Here is a 13,918-nt window from a genome sequence, read left to right on the forward strand (position 1 = left end):
TGTTCGGTGTGTGTGCACCTTGGTCATCCCGTCAGCCGTAATCTGGGATTGCCTAGTGTATATAGGGTCAGTTATGTGGTGGTGTACAGTTTTTCTTTGGTTTGTCCACGTTTTATTACTGGCAGTCACTAACATTAGTTTTGCCTATCACTTTGACCAGAAATAATTTGATGTGGTCCCAGCCCCCAAGCTAGTAGCAGCCTATTCCCGGACATTATATAGTCCAGGAATGATACCACTCCGGACTGTCAGGCGTAATTTCACACGGGTAGAGACCCTAACCCCGAGACCGCCCGGTACACAGCACGTAGGCTCACAGTTTGGGAATCACTGCCATAGACAGTATACACTACATTAGCAACCATCTTGCTTTGCCCCTTATATTTAAACACATGCTTTGTAAGTGTTAGAAATGACAGTAAAGCATGAGAACGGGTATGGATATAAAACACATTTGATCCATGTGGTACAACAAAATCATTCTCACATGCAGTTAGTGACACAAGGAAACTAGCAACAAAATGTGAACTAAATTTTAAAGTATTTTCGGACAAAAAATGATGATATAAACTGATTCCCTGCAGTTTCCAGCCCACAAAACCTGGCGAGACAGATTCCTCGTCAGGGTCTATGAGCCCTGCATGGCAGGCTGCTGTATCACAAAGAGAGAGATTTGATAATGAATGGAGTAAAAAGGAAATCTGTAAATGTTCAACGCATGGTCAGGATAAAACCGTTCCTCAGGCTCAGGCAGAATAATTATAATAATAACGAAAAGAAGTTGGGCAAATTTGTAATAACAGCTTTCCGCAGGCAGCAGCTATTCCGCCACACGCAAGATGGCCGCTTAGCGGCACCGGGTGACACGCTGCGTGAGGCGGCGGCTTTAAGGGAGAGGCGCTTTCACGTGACCCACGCCGGGGTTAGATCCGCTTAGCGGCTGCGACTCATTGTTTCTTCTCGGGGGTCAGAGGTCACCGGGGCGGTGTGTGACATAGCTCCGGTGCATGTGCGGAAACAACATGTCTGTGCCGCTACTCACCGACGCTGTGACCGTCCCCGGAGGGGAGCGAGAGACGGCGGCGGTAAGATTCATCTCCTTGCAGACATTGGGGTAGATTAGCATGTACAGCAAAGGCGGGTCCGGCCACGACCATCGAGCCCCTTTGTAGTGTGCAGAATGGGGCTGCTGCTGCTGCAGTAGTGTGGCCAGACTGCGGCTGTCTAGTCACTAGTGGTGCGCGCTGGGTGGGGGCTCCCCTCTGGTTACCATCACCTGCCTCTAGTATAGCGCTGCCTGTATGTGTCCCCCCTACTGATGTCATCTCTGTGTCTCTGCTGCCAACAGGTGATCTTCTTGCATGGGCTGGGGGATTCGGGGTAAGTTGGAGTTTGGTTTTCTATGTATAAGATTATATTGCAAACATGCTGTCTGAATGCATGTAGGACAACTTAGAATATATATATATATATATATATATATATATATATATTCATGCTAAGAGGCAAACAATATATTTTTGTCCTTTCAGTGTGTGTGTGTGTGTGTGTGTGTGTAATATTGGAGACATAAGGCAAGCAATATAAAATGGTTTATTTGAAATTGGTGCATATAATTTAATTTTGCACAACAGGGCTTCTTTGTCGAAATCTCTGTCTATAACATGTTCAACTTTGAAAATTGCTATGTTCACCTTATTAATGTCGGTACTCTTTACCTAGAACGGCGCCCATCGCGACCATCGAATGCACTAAAAATCGGGTGCGATGCGATGGCCGCGATTTCCCATAGGGACCAATGTTAAAAATCAGATTGGACGCGATTTTAGTGTTCAATGCCCGCGATTTTTACATAGGAAACAATGTTAAATGGGCCACAGAGCCCAAATAGTCACCGTGAAGTCTGAAATGGCCCCCACAATTGTTAACGCCACCCCACGATCAACGTCAACCCGAAGCGTGGCGAGCGCAGCGAGCCCGCGAGGGTCGGCGGTACGCGTCCTCCGACCTTTTCATACCCCCACTATCCACGTCGGCGTGGAGTTGAGAATAGAATAGTGTGGCGAGCGCAGCGAGCCACCGAGCCCGAAGCGTGGCGAGCGGACGCGGATACCTTCACAGTTATACGCGTCCCCTTGCGGGCTTCCCAGGTGTCCATGGCGACGCGGACACCTGTGAAGCCCGCGAAGGGACGCGTTTACCTGTGAAGGTATCCGCGTCCCCTCGTGGGGCTCGCCACGCTTCGGGCTCGGTGGCTCGCTGCGCTCGCCACACTATTCTATTCTCAACTCCACGCCGACGTGGATAGTGGGGGTATGAAAAGGTCGGAGGACGCGTACCGCTGCGCTCGCCACGCTTCGGGTTGACGTTGATCGTGGGGTGGCGTTAACAATTGTGGGGGCCATTTCACAGTTCAAGGGCACTATTAGGGCTCTGTGGCCCATTTAACATTGTTTCCTATGGCCAAATCGCGGGTATTGAGGCATTTAACAGTAAAATCGCGTCCAATCACCCTTTTAACATTGATCCCTATGGGAAAATCGCGGGCATCTCGTCGCACCTGTTTTTTATGTACCCGCGATGGCCGCGATTTTTTACCCCCGACGCCCGCGATTCCAACAAACCATTGGGTGTGGTATATTAGGTTGACCCCAAAAGATGGACATAACTGAGCAATTAATGTACCGCATTTGCTCACCATGGGCCTTATTTTGGTTCATTCTTTCTGACAAAATCCTTCTTAGATGGACAAAACCATGTGCACTGCAGGGGGGGCAGATGTAACATGTGCAGAGAGAAATAGATTTGGGTGAGTAATTTTGTTTCTGTGCAGGGAAAATACTGACTGCTTTATTTTTACACTGCAATATAGATCTCACTTTGAAGTAAAACCCCACCCAAATCTAATTCTCTCTGCACAAGTAACACCTGCCCCACCTGCAGTGCACATGGTTTTGCCCATCTAAGAAGGATTTTGTCAGAAAGAATGAACCAAAATAAGGCCCCATGATTCAGGCCAAGTGCCACTTTCTAGTTCCCAATCAGAGATCACCTGGATGGTAAAGTAGGAAAAACTAATAATAATAATAATAATAATAATAATAATAATAATAATAATAATAATAATAAAATCACCAAAAACCACTTGCTTGTGTTGGCCTATTGACCGTCGACCTAGACATTTTCAATTTGTAAGATAGTTAATAATGAGTGATATTGTTATCACTCATTACTTATGCCCCCTTCACCTCTCTCCTGCTCCCCCCCCCCCCCCCCTTCCCTTCTTCCCATCTTCTGTCTCCCCTTGGCCTCAACTCATCCTCATCTTTCAGTACTTTAAAATAGAGATGCTGCAGTCGGCGGGCTGTGCACTGTGACCTCTGACCACATCACACTGCACAGAGCAGCATGCCTGGACCAGGAACAGCCGAGCAGTGTCTGAGCGAGTGCTCAGACGCTACCCGGCACTGCACTGCATATGCACAGTCTACCCCGAAATTCTGAGTTTGAAATCCCAACAATTTTAGGCCTAAATCCCGTTATCCTGTCAATCTCGTGATTGTCAGACTCTTCAAAAGTAGGGTGGCCAGAATTGCTTATGCCAACCACAGCTCCAGGACGGCCAACCAATCAGATCCTGTAGCTAGCTTTTAGTCATTAAGATAAATGTGAAAATAATTGTTTATAGGTTAAATTCATATTCCTGTGTGGTAACTTTCTATCCCATTACCTGCTGTATACAGTTCTTCTCCACTGATGGAGGAGCTTTTGTATTAGTTTACGAAAGATTATAAATGAAGGATTTGTATGTCTGTATGTATGTCCCTTACCAACAGGTCATGTTTTGAGTAGAGATAGAGCTGGTCTCTTCATTGCCGCTGGCATTCCAGACACTCATATCTGGCGACTGTGCGGGAATGGGGCGCTCGAACGTCGGAGACGCATGAGTGCCATGGCGATTGGCGCGCCGGTAACTAAGAGAGCGGCTCCATCTGTATTTCTGTCTGTGGGATAGTTACCGACCTAGCAGAATAGACTAATACCCCTTTCAGTCTTACAACCCAGGTCTTTTTCATTTCACATTTACCAAAATCTCAGGATAAGGCATGAAAGGGAAAATCATCAAAGTGACATGTTAGTGGTACTTAGGTTCTCAACTCCAGTCCCCATCATCTATATATGTCTGGTGTCCGTGAGTCTCCGAAACACTGTCATCTGCTGGCAGAGCGTGAAACTACATGTTTCTCACAAATGCACAAACACAGAAGGTAGCAGACTAGCTTTCCAAGCTTCTGCTTCGAGCGGGCTTACTAGTGACTTACATGAATATAAATGTGACACGGAGTTTCCGTCACTATACAAAGGACACAGTATGAGGTGAATGGTAGATCTGTAATCTACAGAGGGTGTTCCTTTTTCTTCTTTATAATACGTTCTACAGAGGGTGTTCCTTTTTCTTCTTTATAATACGTACAATTTCCTAATGATACCAGAACTCTCTTGACACAGATACTATTTACAGAAAGCATTGTCATCACTTGTATGTATGTATCAAGCTATCCATAACATACATTACTGGTTTTCATTTTCTTTTCTATAGACATGGCTGGGCTGAAGCACTATCTGCAATTAAATTGCCCTATGTGAAGTACATATGTCCACATGCGTGAGTATGCTCCTGAAATATATTTTTGATCTGCTGTTGGTAAGAGGCTTTTTGACTTGAGCTTCACTTCTGACTCCCAAAGTATGATGCAATCTTTACCCCTGCAGGCCTCGTATTCCTGTAACATTGAATATGAAGATGGTAATGCCCGCTTGGTAAGCATGTGTCCATGCCCATTGCATCTCTAATAGGATAATCGCTGGTGTTTCCCATGACAACTCTGCTCGTTTTACTGCAGGTTTGACTTAATGGGTCTGAGTCCGGATGCTCCTGAAGATGAAGCAGGAATTAAGAAGGCTGCAGATAGCAGTAAGAATACATCTAGTGAATGTTGCAGAGTTCCTTACTTAAATGAACTTGCATAACAATGTTTAAATAAAAATATAATACAAAATGTAAGTCACAACTCTTATTTTTTTTTTCTTTCTTCTTTTAGTTAAGAGCATCATTGAGCATGAGGTAAAGAATGGAATTCCAGCCAATAGGATTGTCCTTGGTGGATTCTCTCAGGTGCGTAGTGTTGCCTTTGTGGCAGTTGTGTGCTCTGGTATTGGTTAAAGCAGTGTTTGGTACCAGCGTTTGTTATTATTATTATTCCTACCTGTTCTATAGAATTTGAATTAAAAGACCACTACATATTTATTTCGGTACTTGTTTCCTATCTGGGCGCCCACTAAGTTAATTGCGCACCATGCTATTCTCCGTAGTGAAATCTGATCGCATCGCATCGTACACATACACGATATTGAACGATGCGATGCGATGCGATCCGATTCGATTTCCCATAGGAAACAATGTGAAATGGCTCAATTTAGCCAAATTATAATAGGAACAATAGTAAATGGGCCAAAAACACCCCTGAACATTGAAATGTCCCCCCAAAAGTAGTTGACGCCACCCCGCCATCAACGTGAACCCGAAGCGTGGCGAGCGCAGCGAGCCCGCGAGGGGCGGCGGTACGCGTCCTCCGACCTTTTCATGCCCTACTATCCACTAGGGCGTGGAGTGAGAATAGAATAGTGTGGCGAGCGCAGCGAGCCACCGAGCCCGAAGCGTGGCGAGCGCACGCGGATACCTTCACAGGTAAACGCGTCCCTTCGCGGGCTTCCCAGGTGTCCGCGTCGCCATGGACACCTGGGAAGACCGCGAGGGGACGCGTATAACTGTGAAGGTATCCGCGTCCCCTCGCGGGGCTCGCCACGCTTCGGGCTCGGTGGCTCGCTGCGCTCGCCACACTATTCTATTCTCACTCCACGCCCTAGTGGATAGTAGGGCATGAAAAGGTCGGAGGACGCGTACCGCCGCCCCTCGCGGGCTCGCTGCGCTCGCCACGCTTCGGGTTCACGTTGATGGCGGGGTGGCGTCAACTACTTTTGGGGGGACATTTCAATGTTCAGGGGTGTTTTTGGCCCATTTACTATTGTTCCTATTATAATTTGGCTAAATTGAGCCATTTCACATTGTTTCCTATGGGAAATCGAATCGCATCGCATCGTTCAATATCGTGTATGTGTACGATGCGATGCGATCCGATTTCAGTACGGTGCCGTACGTAGAAAACCTGGGCGCCCAGATAGGAAACAAGTACCTTTATTTCCCTACAATGTCTTAGCAATGTTCTCAATAAACCACTAACTAGCACAAAACATGACATCGACATAAGTTTTTATTTTCTAAACAAAGTTTAAAACCGGTTTTCACCCTTCATTTTTCCTTTTACAGGGAGGTGCTCTATCTTTGTATACGGCTTTGACCTGTCAACACAAACTTGCTGGAGTAGTTGGGCTCAGCTGCTGGTTGCCACTGCACAAGACATTCCCTCAGGTGAGGTTAGAGTGAGTTCTGTCTCTGCTAAAGCAATGTCTAGGAAATATAGGGTATCCCAGTAGTAGAAAAATGAAGTAATACGGATTTTATTTATTGACTGGATATATGTAACACCCCATTGCTTAATTTTAGATGTTTGGAAAGGGATGAGGTCAAGGTATAATATTACATCGGCATGACATTTGATTTTTTTTTTTTTTCAATGTACATACTTCCCAGAATCCATCTGTCTGCAAAGAACGTGAACATCCTTTTAAAATCTGGGAGTAACTGTACCACAGCAAGCCTCCCACTGTCTGCAGATTTGGTAGACTAGTGGGGTCCCATGTCTGGAACATGCTTCATAGATCAGTCTAGTAAGCAGTGACTAGCTAATGCCCTGCTTCTTAGGTGTTTTAGTACATTTGAAATAGTATGTAGCCATCCTTAGATATGTTCCAGAGGAAGCTTTTGAAACTTATGATTTAAAACACTTTCAAGTTTCCATTTATACATGTGAATTTTAGAAATGGTACTGCCTTTTCCCTTCTGAATGTACAATTTTATTAATTTCTGTGTCTTTCCCTCCTCCCACATTAAACGCCATCTGCACCTTTGTGCAGACAGGCTCTACATTCCAACCAAGCTGTGGCTAGCACTGTCATGTTGTTGATTGACAGACCCATTCCTTCAGAAAGCTTTTTGAGTGTAATTTGAAAGGTGGTTAGTTCAATCATGTGGTGTTCTATGGCTTAAGCCCTCAGGATAAGCAATACTTTAAATAAAGAAAGGTGTGTACACCCTGTATGATATATCGTTAATGATATCGAACTAAAGCTGTGTACACACTTCGATTTGATTTTCTATTAGATCTGTACATTTACAGTCGATTCGATATCAATTTCACAGTGCGCACACACACATTCGATTTACTGGATTGTATTCAATATTTCCTTGGCTGCATAGTCTATTTTTGGTACTCTTTACCTAGAAGGGCGCCAGCGATTGAAATCGCGGGCGTCGGGGGTAAAAATCGCGGTCATCGCGGGTACATAAAAATCTGCTACCCGCGATGACCGCGATTTTCCCATAGGGAACAATGTTAAAAAGGCTGATTGAGCGCGATTTTCATGTAAAATGCCTCCATGCCCGCGATTTGGCCATAGGATTCAATGTTAAATGGGCTACAGAGCCCAAATAGCCACAATTAACCCTTAAATGTCCCCCTAAATTTTTAACGCCACCCCACGATCCACGCCAACCCGAAGCGTGGCGAGCGGACGCGGATACCTTCACAGGTAAACGCGTCCCCTCGCGGGCTTCACAGGTGTCCGCGTCGCCACGGACACCTGTGAAGGCCGCGAGGGTACGCGTATAACTGTGAAGGTATCCGCGTCCCCTCGCGGGGCTCGCCACGCTTCGGGCTCGGTGGCTCGCTGCGCTCGCCACACTATTCTATTCTCACTCCACGCCCTAGTGGATAGTAGGGCATGAAAAGGTCGGAGGACGCGTACCGCCGCCCCTCGCGGGCTCGCTGCGCTCGCCACGCTTCGGGTTGCCGTGGATCGTGGGGTGGCGTTAAAAATTTAGGGGGACATTTTTGGGTTAATTGTGCCTATTTGGGCTCTGTGGCCCATTTGACATTGATTCCTATGGCCAAATCGGGTCCATTGAGCCATTTAACAGTAAAATCGCGTCGGTCGGGACATTTAACATTGATTCCTATGGGAAATCGGGTGCATCGCGTCGCGGGTACATTTATGGACGGCCGCGACGCGACCGACGCGATTTCCATGTTTAACATGGGTTTCAATGGGAAATCGCGGGCATCGCGTCGGTCGCGTCGCGGCCAGACATAAATGTACCCGCGATCACCACGACGGGCGCCCTTCTAGGTAAAGAGTACCCTATTTTTCTTTTCGATATAGAGAAAACAGGACTGCGTATCAAATCAAATGCCAGTCGAAAGTGTCCTAAAAAACATTTGATTTGGTTTCGATTCAAATTTGCTTCTATAAACAAAATCGAATCGAAAACAAACAGGGAAAAATCAAAGCATGTGTACACAGCTATAGTCTAGTGAAATATGCACTATATTGCTACCTATAAGCACTCCCGCGGGTTGTTAACTATGTCCTTTGTCATATTAATATGCAGTCAAATGTTGACTATCGACAATTACTGCAGGTTCTGAGCGGGGACTTAACAATATAGTTAGCAATGATGTTCAGTATGTATGCACTCGATCTTTTGCCATTATATCGGTCAAGTAGCATATCATATAATGTGTACCCAGCTTTAAATGTTCAGTACTGGAGTGTCTGTTTATGCTAAAATGTTCTTTTTGAGTGAAGTAGACTCAGGGGTAGATTTATTATAGCGGTGCTTATCACGCTGCTATAACACTTCCTGCTTCCTCATTAACGAGGCGTAGCAGGAGGGGAGACTAACAAGATGTATTAACATCTTTCCTGCCGAAGCGGCGCAAACTCAGCCCTCCAGCGATGCCACCTCCTGCTGACAGTGTATCAGTTAATACTGACACGCTGTCTCCTTCCGGCTGGCTGGCCTGGGCATTCGTGGGATCTCTCTAATCATGTGAGATGTCCAGAGCCAACAGCAGGGACAACGCTGTCCTGCTGTGGGGATAGGGCATCACCACCTACCTCTGTCGAAGTCAATAGCTGCAGGGTGTGGAACGGTGACTGTTCATACATTTGGTAAGAGCACAGCACAACATATAAATTAACGCAGTGATGATAACCCTCCTGCCCGTTAAATACCCACACAGTGGCTGTCATACATCAGGGGAAGCGCTATCCCCTGCCATAACGCACGGGGTGCATATTCCCCTGATCTCCACTTAATAAATCTACCCCTCAGTGAGAGGAAGATGGCGACTGTCTTGGATATCTAACTGCAATATAAGATGATAAATTAATAGCTTATGTTGTTTTTTTTTTGCATAATATTGCAGGCTGCGTGTAGTGTAAATAAGGACATTTCCATCCTGCAATGTCATGGGGAAGCAGATCCTATGATTCCAGTTCGCTTTGGAACACTCACCTCTGAAAAACTAAAATCTGTGGTGAACCCATCAAAGATTCATTTCAAAACATATCCTGGAGTCATGCACAGCACTAGTCAAGAGGTGAGAATGATACTCACAGGGTGTCCCCCTTACACACTGAGTGTCTCAGCTATGCTCCCTCATTTGCAGTCTGTCAGGTGCCCAGTATTCTATTTTCATTTAATCTGCACAATATTGATGCCTATTGTCTTCCTTTTTTATTTAGGTTTGAGCTCCTCTTATGTGCAGTAGGTAGACTACTTTCTGACCTGTATTATTATTTATGGAAATGGGAGACAAGTTTGTTTATGTTCCTGTAGTAACCTGCTTGTGTACACTTATGCTGCTTTCCCACTGCCTACACGGGTAAAGACCCGGTTTTTTTAAACGGGTCTTTAAACGTGTAAGAGCCATAAAGCCCCTTTCCCACTGCAGCTTTTAAACGGTAAATTACCGTTTAAAAGCCGTTTTTGTCCCATTCCCACTTACCCGTTTAAAGACCCGTTTAAAATGATAGTAAAGATGGAGGGGGGGGGTTTTTAAAAAAAAAAAAAAAACGGCATGGGGTCCCCCCCCCCCCCACTGCCGTAACCAGTACCAGGCTGAAAGAGCCGGGCTGGTATTAAAAAATCAGGAAACCCGACAAATAGGGCTTCGCTGATTTTTTTAAAACCAGCTCCAGGTGCGGGGCTGGTTCCCAAAATACGGGGGACAAAATGATTAGGGGTCCCCCGTATTTTAAGAACCAGGCACAACCAGCCAGCAGGGTAATGCCACAGCCGGGGGACACTTATGATATAAGTTCCCGCGGCCAAAGCATTCATCCCTACTGACCAGTCAGCCTGGCCAGGGGCCCTGGGGGAGTGGGGACCCCCCCAATGAAGGGGTCCCCCCCCCCTCCAGGACTTACCTGACCAGGCTGAAGCCTGGTACTGTCCCCGATGCCCCTGGGCGGTGGGCATCGGGCTGATGGAATGGTGTAAAAAAATAGAATAAAAACTATTGTCTTTTGCTGTGGAACTATGAGTCCCAGCAAGCCTCCCCCGCAGGCTGGGACTTGGAGAACCACAAGTCCCAGCCTGCTGGGCATTAAAGGGCCCGCTGGCACTTGTAGTTCCACAGTAAAAGAAAGAGTTAAACACACTGACACATGTGAAAAATAAAAGTTTAATACATACATACAAACACACTGATACTTACCTATCTTGAGCCCGTAGGTAGCCTTCAGTCGGTGTCGGCATCCTCCTCCGGTGTCCGGTTCTGACGCAATCCATAGGTGTAGCTGTGGAAGGAAACTATACTTACAAGTGTCCTCCGGCGAAGATCACGTCCTCTTCTTTCCATGTAGCATCCCCGGGACTTGGCAAAATAACAAACCGGCTTAACGCGAAACCCACGGACTGTGAGCAGGAGCCGCACGGTGTTTGTTTACATCGTGCGGCTCCGCCCCCGAATGCCGCCTTGCGGCCTAGCGGCTCCTGATTGGCCGCTAGGCCGCAAGGCGGCCAATAGCGGCATTCGGGGGCGGAGCCGCACGATGTAAACAAACACACGTGCGGCTCCTGCTCACAGTCCGTGGGTTTCGCGTTAAGCCGGTTTGTTATTTTGCCAAGTCCCGGGGATGCTACATGGAAAGAAGAGGACGTGATCTTCGCCGGAGGACACTTGTAAGTATAGCTTCCTTCCACAGCTACACCTATGGATTGCGTCGGAACCGGACACCGACACCGGATGCCGACACCGACTGAAGGCTACCTACGGGCTCAAGATAGGTTAGTATCAGTGTGTTTGTATGTATGTATTAAACTTTTATTTTTCACGTGTGTCAGTGTGTTTATTTAACTCTTTCTTTTACTGTGGAACTACAAGTGCCAGCGGGCCCTTTAATGCCCCGCAGGCTGGGACTTGTGGTTCTCCAAGTCCCAGCCTGCGGGGGAGGCTTGCTGGGACTCATAGTTCCACAGCAAAAGACAATAGTTTTTATTCTATTTTTTTACACCCTTCCATCAGCCCGATGCCCAGGGGCATCGGGGACAGTACCAGGCTTTAGCCTGGTCAGGTAAGTCCTGGAGGGGGGGGGCCCCTTCATTGGGGGGGACCCCTGGCCAGGCTGACTGGTCGGTAGGGTTAATGCTTTGGCCGCGGGAACTTATATCATAAGTGTCCCCCGGCTGTGGCATTACCCTGCTGGCTGGTTGTGCCTGGGGCTGGTTCTTAAAATACGGGGGACCCCTAGTCATTTTGTCCCCCGTATTTTGGGAACCGGACCTGGAGCCTGGGGCTGGTTGTAAAAAATCAGGGAACCCCTATTTGTCGGGTTTCCTGATTTTTTTTTTTTTTTTTTTTTTTTTTCATACCAGCCCCGGCTCCTTCAGCCTGGTGCTGGATACAGCAGTAGGGGGGGACCCCATGCCGGTTTTTTTTTTAACGGGTAAAGGGCTACCCCTTTCCCACTGCCGAAAAAACGGCTCTTACACAGTAAAAACACTGCTTTTTACCCGGTTAACAAATACCGGTATTTGTTACCCGTGTAAAGCAACCTGGAGCTTTCCCACTGCAGCTCTAGCCGTTTAAAAAGGCTAAAAAAAATGGCATTTTACCGTGTAAAGCCTGCAGTGGGAAAGGGGCATTAGTCAGCTTCAAGGCAAGAGCAAACCTTTCTTTCAGGCCCACCGGTCATTTTTCCTGTGGCCCAAGCCAGACCTATTCACATCTGTATCCTCTCCATTAATGGCTGCCTTGTGTATTATTATCTAATTTTATAAACAAGCATTTTAAGAAAATGCAAGCAGCTGTTCCTGAAGTGGCAATAGTATTTAGAAATACTTTAAGGTTATACATTCATAACTTTCTAGGGCAGAATACAGAAACAGATTTTTCTTTTCTACTTTTGCATACTTCTGTTTCTAGTTCCAGAAATGATCCCCTGCTTCTCTGTCCCTTTTTTTCTTAATATGGGTATACAGTATAAGATTCTTTCCAATCTAGGTTCACATGTTCTTATAATGAAAATAAATAACAATCGTCCATTTGTACCCAAACTGCAATAAAGGCAAAACAAGATCATTCAAATTGCTTAAATCCGGTTTATTTTACCAGTGCAGCTTTTGGGAGCTCTTGGACTTCTTGCCTATTCTGATTTCATTTTTTTGTTGTTTGCAGGAAATGTTGTCTGTGAAAGATTTCATGGAGAAGGTGATCCCACGAGTATAACTTGCAGAATGTGTCACTGCAGAAACATGCCACTTGGCCCCATCTCCAGTGTTTCTTCCCTGAGCCCATATCCTCTTACCCACCCCCAAACTGTGCTGGTTAATGACAAAAGTATTCTGTCCTACCAGATGTGATTGAAGTTGTTTAAAGGTACAGTGTGGGGGTTGCTGCTCCTGCACCCATTCCATTACTCCTGCCTAGAAAAGGTCTTCTCATTGCTGCTGCTTCACAGATCCTCCTAGTGTTACATTTCATATTCTTCTACTGTCGCAGGTTCTCATCTAGTGACAGGGGGAAGCCACCATATACCTCAGAGGAGCAGCTGAGTACTGAGATATGTGAATTTGCCTTATACACTCCGTCCTTTCAGGAGCAGAGCTCAGGCCCACTACAGCTGGTACTGTGCCCCAATTTAGGTATTTTTCACAGCCATCTTCCCAGCTCCAGATAGATGTTCTGTTTTTTGGCCATGTTCTCTGAGCTCAGTCTGGGGACTTATAAGGTACAGCATGCACTGGGGAAAAGAGCAGTGTTCCTACTTTAGCAGCATTACAGTCAAATTTTGTTTTTCTATTCACAATAAAAAGCCTTCTACCCTCTTTTAGTCTTTCCTTCTTCTGTTTCTGTGGATTGATACAATCCTGGTTAAACTACTGCAGTCCTGACAAGAGTAACCCTGCATCTGGGCCAGAGGTTTCCGAGCACTGTTCAAGGCATCCCAACGGTCTAGGTTTTAAGTGTATCCATGCTTGGCCACAGGTGAACTAGTACCTCAATCAACTTTATTTGACCATCTGTGCTAATTGATAGACTTAAACCCGAACTGTTGGTGTGGCCTGAGGACTGCGTTTGGGAACCTCTGACCTGGTGAATTAAGGTGCCCATACACTTTTCTGATTTGGATCGGCTCAAATCGGATGTGTTTGACACCTCATCCAAACCGATGCGCGGTCCTGTGCACATTGGGTCGGGTGCTACAGACTGAACCTGCTGCATGTTTGAATATTTTGGTTTGGGCACATCGCCGGTGCTTTTTAGCACCCACGATGGGTTGGTCTGATTCATAGGTGTGTGCCAGCGGCGAAGCACCGCTGGCACACACACATGTGCAGCGGCAGCACTTCCTGCCCGGCAAATGGCTGTACTTAGTTCGCAGCCACCGC

At 46.5% G+C, this 13,918-nt stretch overlaps 1 protein-coding gene across 1 annotated transcript; it reads left to right on the forward strand.

The window, feature by feature from the left end:
- The first annotated feature begins 844 nt into the window (after window positions 1-844).
- On the forward strand, window positions 845-13,354 carry LYPLA2 (lysophospholipase 2). Its single transcript, XM_083173819.1, has 9 exons — window positions 845-1,085; window positions 1,349-1,380; window positions 4,601-4,666; window positions 4,774-4,821; window positions 4,905-4,975; window positions 5,103-5,176; window positions 6,389-6,490; window positions 9,450-9,623; window positions 12,705-13,354. The coding sequence occupies exons 1-9, from the start codon at window positions 1,008-1,010 to the stop codon at window positions 12,753-12,755; spliced, it is 696 nt and encodes a 231-aa protein (XP_083029945.1). The 5' UTR covers window positions 845-1,007; the 3' UTR covers window positions 12,756-13,354.
- Window positions 13,355-13,918: the final 564 nt, after the last annotated feature.

This window comes from Crinia signifera, chromosome 2 (genome assembly GCF_055691185.1).
Source record: "Crinia signifera chromosome 2, ASM5569118v1, whole genome shotgun sequence".
Lineage (NCBI taxonomy): Eukaryota > Metazoa > Chordata > Amphibia > Anura > Myobatrachidae > Crinia > Crinia signifera.